The 23,316-nt window shown below is 38.7% G+C and overlaps 1 protein-coding gene across 3 annotated transcripts in view; it reads left to right on the forward strand.

Moving 5' to 3' along the window:
- Positions 1-23,316, forward strand: part of UNC80 (unc-80 homolog, NALCN channel complex subunit) — a 237,618-nt gene that overhangs the window by 208,241 nt on the left and 6,061 nt on the right. For all 3 annotated transcript variants that reach the window (XM_082467395.1, XM_082467397.1, XM_082467396.1), the window contains 10 exons: positions 457-582; positions 1,832-1,955; positions 2,697-2,903; positions 6,253-6,437; positions 7,036-7,201; positions 8,565-8,744; positions 12,766-12,904; positions 15,380-15,436; positions 21,946-22,027; positions 22,977-23,088. In XM_082467395.1, the coding sequence (XP_082323521.1) occupies positions 457-582; positions 1,832-1,955; positions 2,697-2,903; positions 6,253-6,437; positions 7,036-7,201; positions 8,565-8,744; positions 12,766-12,904; positions 15,380-15,436; positions 21,946-22,027; positions 22,977-23,088 (1,378 nt within the window). The remainder of the gene's footprint in view (positions 1-456; positions 583-1,831; positions 1,956-2,696; positions 2,904-6,252; positions 6,438-7,035; positions 7,202-8,564; positions 8,745-12,765; positions 12,905-15,379; positions 15,437-21,945; positions 22,028-22,976; positions 23,089-23,316) is intronic.

Below are 23,316 nucleotides of genomic sequence, written 5' to 3' on the forward strand. Positions count from 1 at the left end.
CATTTCATTGAATAGAATCTGCTGCTTAGCTAGTTGAGCAATAAATCCGTAGCTGGAATGCCTAGCGCAAGTAGAGCTCTTGCCATCATCATTGTTGTCAGTATTTACTCCATCAAAGAATGTTGACTGCATTCCTTTAAGTCCACAAGTAAGTATGTCCAGTCTCCTGCTTAGAATAATTTTGGGTTCATCTCTCATTATTTACATAGTTAGTTATAAGCAACATTCTACAAAACCTTGGCTGAATCCAGTGTAATCGTTTGATCTGACTCCAGACATTACATGCCTTCAAAAGAAGGCAACATGAACAGATTGAAAGTAACATGCCCAACCTTCAAATTTTTTATTATCATTCTCATTATTATTATTATTATTATTATTGACTGAGACTCCCTTACTACAGTTGCATGAAATTGCAATAGTCAAGGCTGGTCATGTGCTCTGTTTGTATTTCAGGTGATGGGAGTGGTAGGACCCTCCAGTGTTGCTGATGGATTACCCCTTCTTCATCTCAGCCCTTATCTCTCACCACCTCTGCCCTTCAGCACAGCTGTTGTCCGGCTTGTAGCATTGCAGATACAGGTGTGACTGCCTTACCTGTTTGTCACGCTCATTACGTTGCTGGTTGAGGCACCTGATCATGGTGTTCTCTTTTATTTTTCTGCAAAGGCTGGGCAAAATCTGTGAAACAGAAGTGTAAACATCTCCAGACTTTTACAGTTTTGGAGCTTCAGCCCTGAGCTTGGTCCTAAAGTTGTGCTTCTGTAATTCTTCTTGAGATCTCAAAAATAGCAGAGTCGTTTAGTCCTGCCACAACCTCAGGAGCCGATTCCGTCGTTTAAAACGTGTGTCAGTACCTTAGGAAAATAATGGTTCACAGATAATCAGCTCACAATTGTTAATTAAAAGAGGCAGTAATGTTCAAAGTCTGGTTTTAAATTATTTGCAGAAAGAATTGCAGTAAAAAAAAAAGTCAAATATTATTACTAGACTTTGAATATCTTAATTTTCTTTAATGGTTGTGGGCTGAGTATTGCGGGTGCTTTTTTAAATCATTTTTCTCCCACTTCTTTTATTTCCTAAAATTAAAATAATCATTCCCAAAGCAAAAAAGTATAGAATGCCAATTTCCCTGCCTATTTCTGTGTGTCACCTAACTTTAAAGAGTGATAAATCACCAGAAAGCTCTCTGACCAATGGGAAGTATACAATGGCTGTAAATGGATAACCGACCCATCCATTATCTGACAACCAAGCTGATGGTCCCTCATCCAGAGAATAGTTAGATGATGGAAACGAGATTAAGCAAGCGCTGTGGCTACCAGACAGAAGGGAAATAAAGACATCCCTAAAGTGATACATTATGACAACACGTATACAGAGATCATTTATTTCTTTTTATATTGTCGATTGCTTTCTGGCTTGAAGAAGGTCTTATACAGGGGAGAGGATTTTTAAATAACTCCCCAATGGAGTAGGTGGCAAGTTCTCCTTTTCTTCCTTTTCTTTGGTTGCTAAAATATTTATTGGTGGACACATGGAGAAAATGAATGGGGAAATGCGGTTTTTTTGTACCAGACTATAAGTATCATGATTTTTCATTTGATATTCAAGATGTTGCTGTTTTTTAGGTATATAGCTCTCAATTATGTTAAACAAATGGTAAAGTATCATTTGGGGCGAATCTTGTATGCTGCACAGATGACAATTGAACTCCTAGTTTGCAGGAGCAGCCCTCAGGGAGTCCCCGTCTCCGCCATGCTGTGTAAAAACAAACAGACTGAATGGGTGAGGGGGTCAATTAATCTTTTTTTCTATTATTGCTGCACAGGCTTTAAAAGAAGATTTTCCTTTAAGCCATGTGATCTCCCCATTCACCAATCAAGAGCGAAGGGAGGGGATGCTTTTAAATCTGCTCATCCCATTTGTGCTCACAGTAGGATCTGGAAGCAAAGGTCTGATTAATTTAACTAAAGGAAATTTATCATTGTTGTTGTGTTTTCTTAAGTGTCAGGCTGTTATTTCTTCCTTTTCCCATGAAGGCCGTCATTGAAGTTGATCTGAATGATTTAAACAAGGTTATCTTAGGAAATAGAGTTTTTCTTTCTTTTCAGTTTAGCTGCCCTTGGTCAAGACTATCTCTGCTCCACTTAGAAGATACATCCTATTTAAAATCATTTCAGTACAGCAAAAATCAGGAGAGCATTGTTTCAATTAAGAAAATGGTATTAACTGAAGTACAGTACGATGTGAACTGACAGAGAATGGACTGGATAACCTACTGACACTAGGTTTAGTGTAAATCCTGCCACTGTCACTAAATTCCAATATGTTTTCATTACTCTTACTTCTTGGGGGATTTTTTCTTTTAGGAAAAGTTTACCTCAAATGTAAAGACAGTGCATTATGAGTATTTGAGCAGAAAAAAAAAAAAAGAAAGGAGATTGAAATGGTAAGCGGGAGATTTGGCTAAGAGCAGGGACCCTTGGGTGCTGACTACGGAGGAGACACCCAGTACCAGGAGCGCTGCTTCTGTCCATAGGAGAAGCTGTACTTGGTGGGGAAGGCACTCGAATTTCTAGGGCGTTCTAGTTTGGAATTGGAGAAAGAGCTGAATTTTTCTGTGTCTAATGTGGAAAGTCTAGCTTGTGACTTGCTTTTCTTTCCACTTCCTCCTTACAAACTCTGCCCGGCAGATAGCCCATGGCTGGAGCAGCCTGAGGTGCAGCTGCTACTGCAGACAGTCATTAATGTGCTGCTGCCTCCACGCATCATCAGCACGTCCAGGAGCAAGAACTTCATGTTGGAGAGCTCCCCCGCCCACTGCTCCACCCCCGGGGATGCGGGCAAAGACTTGCGCAGGGAAGGACTGGCAGAGTCCACCAGCCAAGCAGCATACTTGGGTGGGTACTTCTCGATAGATAGATAGATAGATAGATAGATAGATAGATAGATAGATAGATAGATAGGGAACTAGATAGAAATAGAAAGATATAGATATATACACACACGTATGTATACATGTATATGTATATACGTATGTACTTATTTAGTTATGTTCCGCCTTGACTCAAAAAGTATTTTAAAAGACCTCAATCCAGAAAGTGTTTAGAGAAGCCACTTCAGCAAGTACCAAGCATCACCCTTGACTTCTCCCTCCCCAGTACCCTATCCCTGCTGTGACTTGGTGGAATACTAACAAGTATTCCACCATTCCATGTGACCCATGGAATACTAAGAGCTACTCCTTGACTAGAATGAACTAAGCTGGGGAGAAAAGACCACCGTTGCCACAGCACTGAGACTAAGGAGCACTGGCAACAGAAAATCTCAAAAGGAGGAAGCTGAAAAAATCTTGCCTGACATTTTTCAATTCACCAAAGCAGACCTTGGTGGGGAGTATAAGATGAAAGCAGACACAATGGTAAAAACAGGTCCTTCAGGTCCTTGGAGTTTGGAGTGTGTGTGTGTGTGTGTGTGTGTGTGTGTGTGTGTGTGTGTGTGGCAGGGGGGTGTTTGGACTGCATTACTGAGGAATGTATTTGAAAATGATGTGATTGACAATGAGAATGAAAAAGGAAAAAAAAGAAACAAGGCTGCATGTGCGCAGGACCTGCCCATGTGGGGCATGGTTGCCAGAGGCATGAGGTTGTAGGGTTCAGATAAAATCTAGATTCTGGCACAGAGCCCTGCATGAGGTTTAGGACTGTACAGAGGATGGTGGGAAAAGAGGCCTTAGCATGTAAGACAGGGATAGGAGAAAACACTTAACGGGTAGCTATCTTCAGTTCTCTCCACTTTCTGCCTTTTCTTAAAAATTGAAGTATAGTTGATTTACAGTGTTGTGTTAGTTTCAAGTATGTAGCAAAGTTATTCAATCATACATACATACATATCTTTTTTTTCAGATTCTTTTCCCTTATAGGTTATTAAGAAATAGAGTATAGTTCCTTGTGCTATACAGTAGGTCCTTCCTTGTTATCTATTTTATGTATAGTAATTTGTATATGTTAATCCCAAATTCCTAATTCATCCCTCCCCCCTTCCCCTCTGGTAACCATAAGTTTGTTTTCTGTCTTTGGGTCTATCTGTTTTGTATATAAGTTTATTTGTATCATTTCTTTAGATTCCACACATACAAGTGATATCATATGATATTTGTCTTTCTCTGTCTGACTTACTTCACTTAGTATGATAATCTCTAGGTCCATCCATGCTGCTGCAAATGGCATTATTTCATTCTTTTTATGGCTGAGTAATATTCCACTGTATAAATATACCGCATCTTCTTTATCCATTCATCTGTCGATGGACATTTAGGCTGCTTCTATGTCTTGGCTGTTGTAAGTAGTGCTGCTATGAACATTGGGGTGCATGTATCTTTTCGAATTATGGTTTTCTCCAGATATATGCCCAGTAGTGGGATTGCAGGATCATATGGTAGCTCTATTTTTAGTTTTTTAAGGAAACTCCATACTGTTCTCCATAGTGGCTGTACCAACTAACATTCCCACCAACAATGTAGGAGGGTTCCTTTTTTTCCACACCCTCTCCAGCATTTATTTGTAGTCTTTTTGATGATAGCCATTCCAACTGGTGTGAGGTGACACCTCGTAGTTTTGATTTGCATTTCGCTAATTAGCGATGTTGAGCATCTTTTTATGTACCTTTTGGTCATCTGTATGTCTTCTTTGGAGAAATGTCTATTTAGATCTTCTGCCCATTTTTTGATGGGGTGTTGTTTTTTTTTTTTCTATTTTCTGCTTTTTTAATGAAGGTGAATCCTTTGATTACTTGGCCAGGCTGCTGGACCTCTATTTTAAATTTATTTTTACCTTTATTTTGAGCATTTAGTGTGCACTAACGAGTGTTTTCTATACTTTACATTATCATCACTTTGAATCCTCACAACAACTCTTAAGAAGTACATATTCTCACTTTAGGAAGGAAGAGGCTAAGCCCCAGAAAGGTTGAATAACTTACCTAAAGTCACACTGTCAATAAGTGGCAGAGCCAAATTTCAAATCGAATCCATCCAGCACCAGAATCCCTGAGCCCTTTGCTATCCTGTTTGTGTGTTGGGCTGTTGCTGGTGAAGGTGGAAAGCAGGAAGGCAGAAGCCCAAAGAAGGCCAACAGGCACATAACAGGTAGAAATGTCACCAGGATCAGGGTAGGGTTAGAGGAGTGTTGCTTTTTGTTCATATGTTTTTTATGATGAGGGAGAGGAATAGAGGTGAGTAGATGGGGAAGGAAGAATCTTACATCTCTCCCTGTGTTATATGACCTGGTTTTCCCCTGGAAGTGCCCTAAATAGATGATAAAGGTGTAGGTGGCTCCTGAGGGCTTTAGGGAATTGGATTTCTATGTGTCTTCTAGATGCTGAGATGGGCCTTAAGATGTGATGAAGAAGGCCCAGGTTCCCTTGACTGCCCCATGGGAGACCCTGTGGGGAGAGCTGGGTGGTAGAGGAAGCCCTCACCATAATCTCTGACGTTTTTACAATATTCTGGTTTGTCCTGACACACTGTTTGGGAAATCTGCTTCCTGAAAATAAATTTAAAAATGTAGATTGTGACAAGGCTGCCAGAATCTGGAAGAAAAGAGATATTGTTAAAGAAATCCAATACAGTTTAGCAAGAGACATCATAAGCGGTGGGGGAGGGAGGATAGTGTTTTCTTTTCTGGAAGGATTTACTGGTTACTCTGGCGAACAGTTTAGGGTGGAATCAGGAAGGGAGTAGGAAGGGGAAGGACTACTTTTTTTAACTTTATGCATTTCTGCATGGTTTTGATTTTGCTTTTATTAGCAAGAATATATTATTTCTAAGCTTAAAAGAAAAATATTTTAAAACACCCATGTTTTAGTTTCAGGTGTGAGTAATATGCTGGTATTACCATAAAGCCACTATGACAAAACTTTTAGAAAGCAAAATATTAGCCACACGTCATGTTTATACCACATTTCCCTTTCAATTCTGTGAACAGCTTTGGTTTGTATTTTCCAAAATAGTAGTTAAATGCACTTAAGAAAGATATATGTGTTCTCTTAATCAGAATCAAAGCATGTTTACCGTAGAAATTTCTGTCTTGATGTCAGAACACTGTCATTCAGGAGTATGCTGAAGTTTTTGGAAACAGAGAGAGAGTTTAGACATTTAGAAATTTGATGCGTAAAAAGACTGTGGATGTGGGCAGGGTTCCTCCGAAGCACAAGTCTGCAGGCTCACTTGTCTCTTTTCCTGGTGTGAAGCGCTGAAGGTGATTCTCGTCTGCTTTGAGAGGCAGCTCGGCAGCCAGTGGTACTGGCTGAGCCTCCAGGTGAAGGAGATGGCCCTGCGGAAGGTCGGCGGCCTGGCCCTGTGGGACTTCCTCGACTTCATCGTGCGGACCCGCATCCCCATCTTCGTGCTCTTGCGCCCTTTCATCCAGTGCAAGGTGTGCTTCTCCTCCAGGAAGTGACAAGCCCCGTGAACGTGCTGCTTTCCAGATTAGGGCAGGATGACAGCAGCAGTCTCGGGGCATGTGCTATATAGCTAGTCAGGAGAACGTGTTAATACCATGCTTGACGAGAAATCAGCCCAAACAGGTATCCCAGAGGATAAAATTTCATGTTAGAAGTACCTTCACAGTAAGAGCTTAATTAACGTCAGTGAAACTTTGCCCTCTCCCCATTTACCAACCCCCCAAGAAACAAAGATTGACCGGATAGAATGATCTGAAGAATGGTCTCTTGTCTTCAGGGGCATGACTGAGATCTGATTTAAATAAACATGGAAAAAATGAGATAGTTAAAGCATGTTTTTCCTCTGAGACCCTCAGTATTCATCTACTCTTTTATTCTTTTCATGCCTCGATTTCCGGGCGCTGTGATTCAAAACAACATATTGATTAAGCACTTCCTAAGCACTGTTCTAAGAACTTTGTATGTGTTACCTTATTTAATCTTCACCACCAACTATGAAATAGATAAAATAATTAGCTCATTTTACAGATGAGAAAATTGAGGACCTGAGAATCTATGCCTTCCTTTCAGCTTCTGGCCCAACCAGCAGAGAACCATGAAGAGCTTTCTGCCCGCCAACATATCGCTGACCAGCTGGAACGGCGTTTCATTCCACGCCCTCTGTGTAAGAGCTCCCTCATTGCTGAGTTCAACAGTGAACTAAAAATTCTAAAAGAGGCAGTTCACAGTGGATCAGGTAAGTATGCAAGGGGTATTTTCAATTTGTTTTACTCATGGAACTTACAACCTACAAAGAATGCCTCTTTTTCCAGGTCACTGCTCTTTTTGGAACCAAGTATGCATTAGCCATTTCGGTACAACTGGTAGATTTGACCCTGTGATCCTTGTCAACAACAAAACTAATCAAGGGGGGTATCATAAGAGTTTAATTTTATTCCTTTTCTGAATATTTTATTTTCAATCTTTATTTCAGTAGTTCAGCTTTTTCCTGAATATTTAGCTGGGGAAAAAAAAAAAACCAACCCATTTAAATTCTTACCTTCATTTCCGTTTTGAAAAGGAGAAGAGAACTCACATTCATTGAGCATCTGTTATATGATAATTTCATAGCTGTTATTTCATTTAATCCACACAAATACCTGCAAGATGCATAACTGAAAGTCTGCTTATAGAATGAAGAAACTGAGACTCAATAGAGATTAAATAACTTACACACAAAGACAGTGACACCAGTGAGGGGACTTAAAACTGGGTCTGTATGATTGATGATAAAATTCACAAATTGGAGGGAGAGAGGGTTGAATAAAAACTTGCAGGCTAGTTTACATTATTCAAAGGATTTTCTTTGGGAATGCATTGTTTACTTTTATAATTATATTAATTGCAGGTCACTAAGGAAGGAAAATAAATCATTATCTGCCATTAGAGGGCAGTCATTACCCATAAGTAGAAGACTATCATCCATGTGGCTTTTTTTTCTTTCTAAAACTTTTAGTGTTGTTCTCAATGTATTAAAGACCAAAAAACTGACAAATACAATCTTGGTGAAATCTACTCGGGGCCATTCAAATGTTCTGCTTTATAATAAAACAGTATGACATAGAACCAAGGGGGTGTTTTATAAACTGTAATCTCCAGAGAAGGAGAATAAGAACACAGTTTTAATGACGTATTCTAATTTTGATTGTAAGGTTCCTTTCAGATGATGTATTTATTACTTCTATATGCTTGTGTCAGGTAACGTACATTTCTCAGTGAAAACATGAATTTGCATTCTGCCAGCCTTGGAAAATAAAACTGAAAAACAAAGACAGAGGGAGCAACATCGAAACACTTTATATTGTTAGAGATATCATGCTCCCCCAAGAAAATTATTCAATTATAAGTATATCAGTGGCCAATTCTCTTTTTTTTTTTTTTCTTCCCACCATTTTCAGTTCCATTTGCTACTTTGTCCTAAAGATCATCTATCTGGGACATACTATTTGAATGACCTTTCCTTACAAAGATATAAGTTGTCTGGGAGGAGTTCGAAGCTAGCATTTGTTTTCTTTCAAGATCCTCACCATGGATTTTCTTTGCTCTCTCAACCCCGCTAGCCTACCAAGGGAAGACGTCCATCAGCACCGTGGGTACCTCCACCTCTGCTTACCGCCTGAGCCTGGCCACCATGTCGCGCTCCAACACAGGCACCGGCACCGTCTGGGAGCAGGAGAGTGAGCCGTCCCAGCAGGCTTCACAGGACACCCTGAGTCGAACTGATGAGGAGGATGAGGAAAGTAGGTCACCCTGCAGAATCCGGGGCGGTGGGAGGTGGGCGGTCATGTGTGACACAGCTTGGCCGTGTGCATGAGGGCTTGGGAAGGAATTCTACCTTCCTGACCTTTTTCAGTTCTGATCCTCTGGTCGTTTTTACAAAAAGGATTTAAAATGGAATTGTGACTGATCCCATGATTTCTAATGCCTGCTTTTCTATAAATTCCTTGATATCCTTGGTCATTTGGTAGGAGTTCAGGCAAAAAGTAAATCTTTAGTGACCCCTAGGTTTTCTTTGAGCTTATGTATTCAACCTTTTCACTAACTCATTTAAATCGTGTTTAAGTAACTATTCCCCTTTCTCCTGGCCGTCTTGCTTAGAAGGTCAATCAGCACTTCCATGACCCAATTGGGCAAGGAAAAGTGAGCACTGCATATGCTTATGACTCAGAAAAGGCCAGCCAGCTATATTATCTAGAATGTAAAGCAGCAGACTGTCTCGAGGGCATACAGCCTAATTTGAGTTAAGAGTGTCCCTAGTAACTGAAGCAGCCAGGAGCTTCTAAAGATTTGGTGAAATGAGGGAAAATCCAGTTAAGAACACACTTCCATATATATGCATAATAGTTTTAAAAAGTAAAAGGTGAAAGGTTTCATAAATACCCCTGTCATTTAATGTTTTTTTAACTGTATTGATTATTTTCCAGTTGTGTTTCAAAGACACTCTGATATAACATTTAGAGCAAAGTGTACTGTCAATGCCTTATGAAAACAAAATCTAGATCTTCACTCAGAGCCCCTCTGTACCAAACAACAACAAAAAGCCGCACTCTGGGACTTCCCTGGTGGCACAGTGGTTAGGAATCTGCCTGCCAATGCAGGGGACACGGGTTCGAGCCGAGGTCAGGAAAAATCCCACATGCCGTGGAGCAACTAAGCCCGTGTGCCACAACGACTGAGCCTGTGCTCTAGAGCCCATGAGCCACAACTAGTGAGCCCACGTGCTGCAACTACTGAAGCCCGTGTGCCTAGAGCCCGTGCTCTGCAACAAGAGAAGCCACTGCAATGAGAAGCCTGCACACTGCAACAAAGAGTAACCCCCGCTCACCGCAACCAGAGAAAACCCGTGTGCAGCAACGAAGACCCAATGCAGCCAAAAATAAATAAATAAATAAATAAATTTTTTTAAAAAGCCACACTCTGAACTAAATTAAATAGAGTTGAGGTTAGAATTTTAATTAAGGTGAATGAAAGTATTTTAATACCCTACTACAGTTGGATGTGTAGGAGAAGGAAAGAAATAACTGCTTTGTCAAAGTGCGCATCAGTGGACTTCCCTGGTGGCGCAGTGGTTAAGAATCCGCCTGCCAGTGCAGGGGACACGGGTTCGAGCCCTGGTCCAGGAAGATCCCACCTGCCACGGAGCAACTAAGCCCGTGCGCCACAACTACTGAGCCTGTGCTCTAGAGCCCACGAGCCACAACTACTGAGCCCGAGTGCCACAACTACTGAAGCCCACACGCCTAGAGCCTGTGCTCTGCAACAAGAGAAGCCACCCAATGAGAAGCCCGCGAATCGCAACAAAGAGTAGCCCCTGCTCGCCGCAACTTAGAGAAAAGCCCGCGCGCAGCAACAAAGACCCAGGGCAGCCAAAAATAAAAATTAATTAATTTAAAAAAAATTTTTTAAAAAGCACACATCAGTAATATTTCCAGATTTAGTTTCAGGGTTAAGTAGATAACAAAGTGATAATCATACTGTTCTGCACCAGACCTACAGACATATTTGTTTTGAAATCATTGCTCATGGAAATAATCCTAAAATTATAATTAGGGAAATCATGAAAGACCTTGACCAAAAAAAAAAAACAAACAAAATGAGAGAGATAAGGATCAGCAGTTCGAATATTCAATATAAGTCCTAGTAATAGTCCAGAACTTAAAGTAATATCTATTTTTCTTGGTTGAAGTAGTCTCTCCCAGAAAATATTTTAAATATGGCAAATGATAACAACCTCTCTTTAATAGAGCTAAATATATTTTGCAAGTAACCTTATGAATTAGAGGATGACCAAGCCAGTAGGAAGGAAGTAGAGAAGAAAAGTAGAGAAGACATAAACAGAGATAGCAATGACCAAAGGCCAACACTCATTCACTTACAAGTATGCAAGTTTTTACTAATATCTCTGCTCTCAAACATCACAACCATCCAATGACAACAGGGTTGCTAACACACAATGTGGTGTGATTGTGATGTGGATGTGTATTAATTTAAAAGGTGGGGTATGAAAGCTAGAGGGTTGACACCTTTGAATTAAACAATTTTTCCATTCAGTCATCAAACCTGTATTAAGACCTAGCAGGAACAAGATGAGGAATAAGAAAGTATGAGAAAGATATATTCTCTGCTCTCTAAAATCTTAGATATAGTCTTGTAGAGGAGATGACAGACATTTTTGATAAAGAACACTTAACAAAAGTGTAAATGAGGGACTTCCCTGGTGGTCCAGTGGTTAAGACTTTGCCTTCCAATGCAGGGGACATGGGTTCAATCTCTGGTCGGGGAGCTAAGATCCCACATGCCTCACAGACAAAAAAACCAAAACATAAAACAGAAGCAATATTGTAACAGATTCAATAAGGACTTTAAAAATGATCCACATCAAAAAAGTCTTTAAAAAAAAAAAAGAGTGAATGATACAACATTGTAAATCAACTGTACTTCAATAAAATAAATAAATTTAAAAAAAAAGAATGGAAGGCAGCACATGATTAATCACCAAACAAATATTGAAGGAGTAAGTGTTAAGTAATATATGAGTTTGGATAAGAGAGAAAAAAGTCAATGGAATTTCAGAAAGGTCTTAGTAGAAATAGCTCAATGTACCCTACCACATTTTTTTCATGTTTTTTAGGGCACGTTTGATTATTCTCTTCTCTGTGAACACATCTAAAAACAAAATACCATTCTATAACAAGAATCAACTTCAAGTCAGTTATATAGCAAATTAAAATTTTTAGCACTTTTCATATTCACCTCTTTGGTTTGAAATAAATTTCACTAGAAATATGACTTGGGATATTTTAAATAAATGATGTCAGACAACCTTACATGGTAGCATAAGTTCACCAAAATTCTATGTCAATCAAGATGTGTTTTCTGTTCAGTTACAAACAATATTTGCTCACTTAGAATGAGGTCTCCTTGTCACAAATATTGTGCTAAAGTTAATTTTCATATGGATTTGAATACGTTAATTTCAGCTTCTATGGAGAAAGCAAGACTGCTTCAAATTTTAAATTTAGGTTAAAATAAGCACTTGTTTCTGAACTTTATAGGTTTTTAAATTTTTTTCCAAAAAAATACCTGAAATAGTCTTTTCCTCAGCAGTCTAAAAATCATGAAATGTACTGAATGTAGTGTTTGAATGTCAAAAATGCTTGATTTGTTCAATAACAAAGTCCCTTACTGAACTATTTCTGGAATGTTTAAAAATTATAGTCCAGCTTTTCTGAAATCTTTAATTTGCAGATGCCCCTTGATTTTTACAAATAACCTACTTGTAGAAATGGACAAGAAGTTTACATATATTTTATGAAGGCTATTTGAGGGTGGGAGATGTGTAGATGGGAAGAATTATCCTTCATCCCTTTGTGCAGATTAAAAACTAAGCCCCCAAAGGTCTTTTTTATTTTTCAAGATGGAGATACATTCATGAAGTTTTATTGAAGCTGTTTCCCTCACCCAAATGAAGTAACCAGTCACTTTAACTCAAAGTTCTGTTCGTATTCTCAAAATGACACTGTTCAGTAACCCTAGAGGCTCAGCTGTTAAAGTCTCTGGTTTTATAAAAATAGTGAAGATGTTTCTTAAGGCCCCAAAGGTCTTAGTTTTGAATCTGTACAAAGGGATGAATGATAATTTAGCTTTAGATACTGCCCTAAGTTTGCATATAAGCCAAGGATGGAACCCAAGTACAAAGCTGGTCTGGGTTTTCTGGTCCACATCACGGTTTCCTAACACTCCCTTCTCTGGCCCTTTCAGATGACTCTGTCAGCATGCCCAGTGTGGTAAGTGAACAAGAAGCTTACCTCCTGAGTGCCATTGGAAGGAGGCGGTTCTCCAGCCACGTCTCCAGCATGTCTGCACCTCAGGCTGAGGTGGGCATGTTACCCAGCCAAAGGTAAAGAGCCACGGATATGTTATACTCTGCCTTTGGGGGCAAAGGTAGAAATTCTGAAAACTCACTCCTGTTATTCTAAAAAAGGACTAAAGAGAAGCAAACAATCAATGTTGTTAAGTAGACCATTCAAACAACTTTTCAACGAGGGTTGCACAGGCAACAACTTGTGGAGAGTTTTCTAAGCCAGGCCAGTAGAAGGGATCTCAATTTCTGATCCAAACATTGTTTCTCCTTAAAATTTTTCTATAAACAGATATATGGTCTTCTTTCATGGTCTTCTTTCAGATGACATTCTTGTATTTCAGCCATAACATCAGCTAAGCTAATGAGTACCTGGCAAGTGTATAGGACTAGCTTGATATATGTGGTAGTTTAGACTTCTGGTGTATCGTCAGTATTTAGTTGGAGGTAGTGATGCTTAACCAAGCAGAAGAAGACCTATGCCACTATGTGTGACGTTGGGCAGGTCATTTAACAGGAGCCCACAGTTCGCTCCTCTGTGAAATGAGAGGTTATCTAAAGTTGGTCTTTAAGGTAACTTCTCTACCTAGAGAGTTTTATGTTTCCATAGCTAAACTCTTTAAAACATTTTCTTTGGTGTTCTCTGCCCTCTAAGAATATAGATTTAAAACTTTATATATATAGTTTACCATATATATGGTTATATAGGAAATGATCTGACATAAGAAATAAAACATTATCTATTTCAGAGGCAGTATTTTTACTTCAGAAACTGAATTCTTTCAAAGAATCAGTCTTATGTGTTTTTATCTAGTTTGTTGTTTATTCTTATTACCTATAGAGTCATTGTGGTATAACTTATACATGGAGAATAAGAACAATCAGGGCACATTCTAATGCTCAGATAAAATTAGTTTACATGCAGAAATAATTACCCTAGACCTATATCCTTTAGCAAATCATTCCTGAACTGTACAGATGAAATAACATTTGTGAAATAAAGCCAAACTTTGGAGAATATTGAAAAAATAGGGGGAAATGATAAAAGATTAATAAATTGCATACTTAAAAAGAAAGCATTATTTATGTACTATTGAGTTATTACAAAAATTGGTAGTATATAAGGATTACTGTCATTGTAAGAGATTGCTTTACCTACCATTTGGTAATTTATCTTTGAAAAGGAAGTCTTATAAATAAAATATATGAACAAAATCAGAGCCAAACTATAAAATATCCAAAAAAAGATGTAAAGTCATACAAGCAGTTAATACTGGTAAGTAGTGATTTATTTTTAATTGCTAGAAATGTGCAAACTTCTATCAAGAATAAACAAAAACTATCTAGCAGTCTGTTTAAAAGTTTAAATTAGGGAATTTTAAGTAAAAAGTTTTTTGGTTATTTACCTAAAATAACTAGGCCATCAATTCCCTTTGTACATATCCATTAAGGAGTTATCTCATTTCTGGGGAGAAAATTTGTTCTATCATGGATATACTAGAAATCCAGGAAAATAATATAGTTAAACCCTCTGGGCTAGGGAAGGTAATGATGTCTCTGTGTGTTAGGGAAAGCCTCTTTCTGGGGATGGTTGCTATTTTTACAGTATACAATTAGGTGAACAACAATTCTCTAGAGGCAGGCACTCCAGTTTTCTAAATTGTTTAATTCCATCCATTTTAACAACTATTTATTGAGTGCCTCGTGAGTACTTAGCTCAATGCTAGGCACTGAAGGAAAGGGAGAGAAAGTATAACACAGTTTCTGTTCACAAATTCCCAAATCAGTGTGATCCAAATTAATCAATAAACTATTTAATTATTCTTTCACCAACCTGACAGGTTTCTTCTTTTGACATTTACAATTCAGTCACTAGAGGATGGAGTGAGGACATAAATGCAAGTTCCACGTGAATTTTCCAGGGTTATCTTCCTTCCATTTGTTTACTTGCATTTTCACTGCAAAATTAGCAGGTGAAGTCGGGTTCTTTCTTTGCTTTTCTTAATGGCATCAGTTCCAAGAGTTGGGTTGTGGCAGTTCATGGTAAGTGGTTTCTGTGTGATCATGTCATAACACACAAGAAAGAAGCAGGATCCTAATCAATGAAACATCTGTACATATGACAGGTGAAAAATCATAACCACCCAGCCAGATGGTTACCAAAGGAATGATAGTTTTGTCTTCTACAGATTTGTTCTGCAATGCGTTCCAGAGCTCCCGTGTCCATTCGGAGCTCGTTTTAAGTCCCAACTCTTGACCAATAAATAGATCACTCACTCCTCTGAGAGTCGTATCCACCCAAAGCCCCTCCTCCCAGTTGCCTTGAGTCCTAGGTCTTGACAAACCCAGCACAGGGTGAAATGGTTGACTGTCTCCTTTTCCTTCCTTGTTCTGTTAAATTTATTTATTTATTTTTGGTTCTTAGAAGCAGAAAAGTGCATGCTTTTTTTCTTTTTCTTTTATTTGTTTGCATTTTCTTTCCCTAAATGCTTCATCTCCCTACCCCTCCTGCAGTGAACCTAATGTCCTCGATGACTCCCAGGGCCTGGCCGCCGAGGGCAGCCTCTCTAGGTACAGTGTCAACGCTACCTGTGTATTGGTGTCTGTGCTGGGAAACAAGCTGTTCCCTGTCTCCTCTGTCTCTCTGTCTCCTCTCGCCCCGTCTTGATATCGATTTCCATTCCTTGCCCTTTGTTGCTCATAAACACACGAGCCTGGAAGTCAAAGGTGTAGCCTCCTTTATTTTCAGCTTCAGAGCTCAATCAGAGATGGCCTAAAAAGTTAACTTAAAAAAAAAAAAACTTCCTGGAGTTCTCCTAGGGGCTTATCCCATGGACTGTCTCAGGAGTTTGATATGCAAAATGTTAAATTTATCCCACCTAATCATTTTCTCCCATGCTGATATTCCTGAAGAAACATTTTTTTCAGAAGCCTTTTAATACAACTCCCCATCATTAGGAAGCCTCAGTCCAGACAGGTCTTTCAGCTAATACCACGGATGATAAGAAAACAGTGATGCTATAATAAGAGTACCAATGTCAGTACGATTTATATAATTCCCTCTCTTTGATGCATGCAGCATGACAGGCTATTACAGTAGCTTGTTCAAACAACACTTACATAAAGAATGTTTGTCCCACCACGAAGATGACCACCAAATTTGCCATGAAATATCAGACACAAACATTTCTTGGTGAGAGAAGTCTTATGATGCAAACAATATAATGGCTTAGCTATCGGTTTAACGCTTCAGAAAGGGGGACTGCACCTTTAACACTCAGTTAAACCACGGCAAACATTCCTAATCTTGTGCTGTTGATTCACACCTCTCAACTAATCCTCATTAGGGGTAATGCTTCTTGTTCATGCTAAGAGTGCCTTTGTTCCATCTCAAGATAAAATACTCCCTTTCAGGTTTGCATTATATAGTGAGTTGCACCCGTGTTTATTGCTTTATCACAAAGACGAGGAAATGTTGAGAGGCCGTTCCTGTGAAAGGTTGTCCTTTGTTTTCTTTGCATCTTGTTCAGATTTCACATTTTCTTCCACAATTGAAAATGGGAAATTTATTCCATCATCCGGTGTACCTTTTTTTTAACTGGCCCCATAATTCATGACATTCATTTGTGTTTGCGAGCCCCTGCCTGGACAGGTCAGTCTCTTATTGGTGGTAAATGTGGAAGTGCTGCAGAGTGCAGGCTTAATTCCATTACCAAGAGCTTTGGGGACGAGGAAGAATGGAGCAGTCCTCAGGGAGGTTTCCCTTCATTGTTCACAGTGTTGGTAGAGCTCTGAACCAAGCCTAGCACAATGACCACTGGTTTCAAAGCATTCATTTGTTTAATGCTTAATATTACATACGAGACAGGAGAACCTAGTTAGGAAGATGATTTCAATGTCGAGAGTAGAAAGTATTAAATCAGACTTCCATTTGGCTGACTTTGTCCCAGGCCTTTTCTAATTAGGCCAAATTCTATTCTTGCTGAGTAAAATGCTAGTCTGGGGTTGGTAAGAGAAGGCAGGAGTTTGAGTTGATTTTTATAAACTCTCCCAAGGACTTGGCCCTCTCTGGCAGGCTTAAGGGTTCAAATGACTGATCTGGAGTTGTCTAAACCAATCTAATCTGCTCTGGGTCCAGTGTTGATAGGAATAAACCCAAAGTTCTTGCTATCTGAGGGTGGTTCAGAGCCAAAGCTACAGGTTTTATCTACAGTTGAATTAGTCGCTCATGCGAGGACACTGATGACTGTTTTAGATCAACTGTTGTTGATCTGTTACTCCTGTAACTGGTGTGTTTTAGTTCTGGGTGTCAGTCACCTGGATTCATTTGTGGTCATTAATAAACCAGAAAATGAGGCACTCACTTTGGATTCTAAATAATTCTGTAAATGCAGAGGCGTTCCAACAGGCGTAGCACGTCCACCTTTGCCATACACTGCAAATCATATCTCTTGAATTCCATCATGTCACCAAGTTCTCTTTGGAGGAGAGGAACTTTTGGCATTTACTAAGGGGTGTGTTTATAAAATAGGATATATATTTTTTATATTTGGTTTCCAAGCTTTCTTATTTTTGGCATGAAACTTCTTTATGCTGCAGACTCTTAAAATCCTAAAGAAGCAGTAAGACATTAACAATGTAAATTACATTTAACACATACCTGAGCACTCAGGACCTAAAAGACACCCAAAGTAATCCTAACGAAAACCTGACTCCAAAGCTTAAAGAATATCGGCAAGCAAGTATGCCTAACGGAAAGTAATAAATCCTGTTCCTCCTCCCAGCCCCACATTTTGATAAACTTCCTAGGGATTTGATTTTGAAAGAGCACTTGTTTTAGGCAAAATGGGCAAGTTGGTCTGAGGGCTAAATGAGGAAGAGACCAGGATAACAGTATAACCTGATGAATAGGTGGAAACCAATAAAAATTTTGCAGACCTTTAGAAAATTTCTTCTAGGATTTTTCTTTAACCTGTGCTAACTGGTTTCTTATAAAGATTCATGGCAAGATGTATAAGCCTATTAGAATCAGTATGCTGAGAAAAAATTTTGTCTTTTAGAAATTAATAACCTGCAATAATATTTCATGGAAGAATTTTCTTCTTTAAGAGTGTTGCTCTCAGAAGTACAGAAACTTCATTGTAGTTCTTCCCTCCCTGTACCCACCCCCAAGTACACACACCATGGACCATATTGTCTCTCCAGAAGAATATAGACATACAAAAAGTTATTCAAGCACTTAAGCCTAGAAGTTTATACTTGAGAGTTAAATTTTGTTTGGACACGTTAGAACATTTTGAAAGGCAGGAACTGACAACCAAATCTAGCTTAAAAATAAAAAAAGAGAGATTACAACGCTATTTGATTCTGTAAGGGTAATTTTAATTGCAGTGGAAAATAAGAATGTGGCTCAAGTTTGAACAAGATATACAGTCTGGGTGAAACAAAATAAAAATAACCTATCCATCTCATGATCATCCACATTTTCAAAGTATGCAAACTTGGCAAGTACTCCCAAATTACAAAGAAAAGATTAAAACAAACTTTTTATGTAGCTGAGAATTAATAGCTAAGAAAATGTGTGTTGTGATACCCAGAGAAGTGTACTTTGCCAATGCTAAATCAGTTCTTACAGGATAACTGAGATCCAGATTATTCCCCCTTTTTATCTGATTCCAGTCTCTAATCTCTAAATTCTGTGGCATTTAAAATACATTTTCTTGGATGTTGTGGAGGCTAAGTAAATTTTAAACAATAATCTTTTACTGGGAAAGGGAAGAGTAGGATTTTGTCTACTGTTTATGTCTCTGTCCTCTATAAATGCTTTATGGCTCCTTCAGTGCTGGCTTTATGCATTCCCATCACAAGGCAAGCACTCAGGGAAAATGGCTACGCTGTGTGCTTTGTACTCCCCCTATAGATTTCTCTAACCATATTAAAATTGAAACTAAAAGTACAGATAAAAGCAATGAAAATACAAATTCATTTTCTCTATACTAGTCTCACCCAGTACTTCTACTTAAAATTTTTATTTATGAACTCTATTTCTAGATTGAAATACAGTTTTTTTGTACTTTGAGATGAGTGATATAAATTTTTGTTGTATTACTGAATGGCCCTTTGTTCCCCTATCCTTTAAGAAATACCATTAGTTACATACTCCATTAGGAGATACATACGTGTTTATACACTCCAATCCAAGTCTTCATGCTGAAAGAAGAGAAAAGAGGTCATTTGTGCCAGAATTGTCTTCTAACATTGTCTAAATTTCCCTAGCTTGTAAATTACTTCCTTGCATTTTGAGTAAGGTGTTTTTGGTTTTTGCAGAAAGTTGAGTCACATCAGTTCTGCCAAGACCCAAGTATATTTACTTCTCTAAAATCCAGATCGTTTGCCATAGTAATGTTGTTTAGTGACTCAAAAATACAAAGGATGATTTTAACTTCCATTTAGAAAGTTTTATTTGCTTTTATACTTATGGTTTTGCCTTTTTATTTGGCAAAACAGTGGAAATCAGCCATTCTCATTCCCAAGATTAAAATTTTTAGGGAATCAGTTTTCCCCAGAGAGATGCTTCAGGCAAACACCATCGTTTTCTGGTTGGTGTTATATTGCACACCTGATGGTCCACACATCACAAATCCTACACATGACGGAAATACTACATGACATGGGGAGAAGGTAAATTGAGACCACTTTTTATATGCAACTCTAATTTGATATAGACCCGAAATTACTTCTGCATAAATAACTTCAGTTATTAATTTCTCTGGCTGTTTATTATTAACATATCCTCTGCATGCAGTTAATCCAGACCTTGAGGTTCTGAATATAAACATGTTAGCATCACATTCTCAGGGAGAATATATACATATATATATTAGCTGAGCTGTATTTCCAAGGACACATCCTATAATTTAATCATTTATATTTGCATTCCGTTGATGAAATATTATATCATTTACATAGAACAGCTAATTACTAAAGCTATAAACTTGATCCATTTCTTAGATGTAAGCCTCTCTATCCATAGAGAAAATTTTGATGCTTTTGATCCTCCCTTGGAATAATCATGATGAAATTACCATTGTTTTGACATTTAACACTCCCTGAGTGACGTGTATTTCTTTTCTTGCACCATTTTTTTTCTCACAATCTCAGATTACTGAATAAAATGAGACAAGTGGACTGCCTCTATTTCCTTTTCTCTGCCCAAATATTTTTAAGACATTTTATCTACTTCCTTCTAGTGGTCTAGAAGCAATAAATTCATTACAAGTGTAAAACAAGGAAGCATACTATGTTACGTCACTTTTCATGTTCAAATCATTTTACATCAACTAACTTCTTTTCTCTACCTTAATGGGAGGTAGGTGGTAAGTATTAACCTCCCTTTATGGCCAAGGGAACTGAGGTAACATTTAGATGTCAATGAAGAATCCATTCCAGTGAAAGCTTTGCTTGGTATTTGGGAGAAACTTGTTTCTACTTTTGTGCATATGGTAATTGAATACTCTTTCCAATTTAAGACACATTAAAATGTATAATTAATAAGGAGATGTCATTTCAAACATGGCAGCAACGTAGTCTGGATTGCTTATCAGAATTTATTGCACTGCTCCTTTGAGGTAATTTTCTGTCTTCATAGAAAAATCATCTATGGTACAAGGCCATATATGTATAAAAATAATGTACATTGATCTTTTGAACTTGATATTCAGGAGAACAAGAAAGTTTAAAAAACATCTGTTTTTAAAACTCTTTATGGAATTTTGTACTGTGTATCCCAAATGGTCTAATTACAATATGATTACGTCCTTATTTCAGAAAAACTATGATAAACTCCATTTGGGAATCATTGATTCTCTTCTAGTGGAAATATGAGTAAGACTTTTAAAAAATGACACATGTGACTGTGTCAACCATGTGATGATTAACTAGTTGTTAATACAACAGGGGAAACATCTGATTGTCCATCCTGCCACCTGCAGGGAGACTGTATTTAGGTAGCTCATTTTTTTAAAATAGCAATAAATGCATACAGTCTTTCCTTTTCATGGACAGTTGCTGACTCTGCATTCCTCTGTGGAATATTTTACTGTAAAAACTATTTGCAGATGACTCTCCTTTTGCAAAGGCAAAGCAGAAATTAATTACCCATTAACCAAATCATCACATTGGCATCATCCACAGGATTACAGTGTTCTCTGGGGCACAATACATGTCTTTTTTTCACCTCCACTCCCATTATAAATTCCTATTATACATGCATGCAGAATGAAAAAGGATCATGGGTCCATGACAGCGTTTTCAGCTTCACCCAACACTAAAATAGGGACCACTGCCAGCAGTCATTTTTGCATATAAAAAAGACACATACACAGTAAATTTGGGGGGAGCAGGTTGTTGCTTTTATAAATTGTGTATTATGTTTGGGTGCAGCTATTCGATATTAATTAAACTTCTAAGTTGTAATGACAGCTTAATTACTTTGCCAGCCTTTTCAATCTAAAATCATTTTTTACAAGACAGTTAATTGTCTATCCATGCGACTGTCCGTTTGCTCAGTCACAGAGACTTCAGGCTGCAAACATGTGTTGAATGTGACCCTTCACCCAAATGGATTCTGTGTCTGATGTGTTTGATATTCGTTCATCTTATTTTCATTTAAATTGAAAAGTTTTAAAAGGTGTTCCCATCCATGTGATAGAGTTGTACATGTTTGTTCGTCACCACCTTTCTCCTTACCCTTGAACAAAAAAAAATTGAGATTAGCATATAACATCTTAAGCCTTTTGGTGGCTTCCAAACCAGGGGTGTGATGTTTTGCTGAATGATAGATCCGGCATCAGTGATTGAAAACAGAATCTCAATTTTGGCAGCTTGGGGCTACAAGGCCTCGTCTTCCCTCCTAAACCTTTGAAAACTCCCATCCCAGGGATTCTTTCCCAACCTTCCTTCAAAGATAATGGTATCTTTGAAGTGACTGTTTCCTGTAAGTGACTTTGGCTAACACCCACCAGACGAGGGTCTCGTGTGCTTGCTCCAGGGCGCACTAACACTGCTGGTGTTCTCAACAGGGTGGCGAGCGTGCAGAGTGAACCCGGCCAGCAGAACCTCCTTACTCAGCAGCCGCTGGGGAGGAAGAGGGGCCTGAGGCAGGTAAGCAGACCCTGGAAGGGCAGGAGAGCCATCCTGCGAAATGGAAGGTCTACTCAGTTTTTGAGGCCCATGTATAATAAGACTATATTTTACCTTCTCCCCACCTGAAATAAGCAGTACAGAGCAACTTTAAAACATGTAAGTGCTTGGGCAAGCGGAGAGTCTGGGGCTTCTATTTTTAGCTCTGAATCTTCTTATTAGCAAAGCTGATTACTTGGTAAAATAAGTGGGCCTATATTTTTATTTGCTCCCTATCCAGAAACCTTTGCCAGCCAAACTACTGACAATGGAAGATTCGTTATAAGGTTGATTTAAGGCCTGTTTCTGTAGAGAGGCAGAGACAGTCATCCTTTCTTCCTCGTTTCAAGATTAATAATTCAATTTAAAACTGAAATCGAAGTAAAGATCATCTTTATAAATTTCCCTAGGTGGGGTTCCTTTATGTTACTGTCTAAATAAAAATCTAAATGAGGCTTTGTGCTGTTGCTTTGATGGGAGCATCCCAGCACTGATTTGGAGACCAGACATTTTCCCAGTACCTGAGGTGTTTTTCATCAACCTCCCCTTGAGAGTTAGCATATGTTCAGCTACAGATTTTAGATGAGCAAAGGCTGATTGGTAAGCAATCATTGTTAGTTTTGTATCCTTAAATTCACTGAAATTCTCACTGTGACTATTTCAAATGATGTTAATGTTCTTAGGATATATAAAGGAGTAATAATCGTAAGATAGAAGTGGCTAAGGGGATGCCAGAATCAAATACCTACTTGTATTTAAATATGCAGAAAGAAGTTTATTTTATTGGCTATGAATGTTGAGGAATAACCATAAGACTCCACGGAGACCCACAAAGAAGGGAATAAACCATGGTCAGAATCCTCTGAGCTCAGTCTTTCCTCCCAGGCAGTTACACCCTTCTTGCGAGCTTTCTTCTGCCTGTTCTCTTTAGCTAAGACGTCCTCTACTATCACGTCAGAAGACTCAGACTGAACCCAGAAACCGCCATGGGGCTCGGCTGTCAACCACCCGCAGGAGCATTCAACCTAAAACGAAGCCGTCTGGTGAGGCCTCCTGTGTCCCTTCTGACTACACATTGACACGCTGCCCCGCCACACAGCCAGGAAGGCCTGCAGAGACTGAGCTCATGCAGATAAGCACACCTTTGGGGAGCCACTAGGAAAAGGGACGAAATTTCCCAGGAAACTTGAGTGCCTTTTTTTCGCTCACCTTCCCCAATTCCATCCCTCCCCTCATGCACCTAGGGAAATGGAACAGTCCAAGGTAAACCA

This window comes from Balaenoptera physalus (assembly GCF_965194825.1).
Source record: "Balaenoptera physalus genome assembly, chromosome: 6".
Classification (NCBI taxonomy): domain Eukaryota; kingdom Metazoa; phylum Chordata; class Mammalia; order Artiodactyla; family Balaenopteridae; genus Balaenoptera; species Balaenoptera physalus.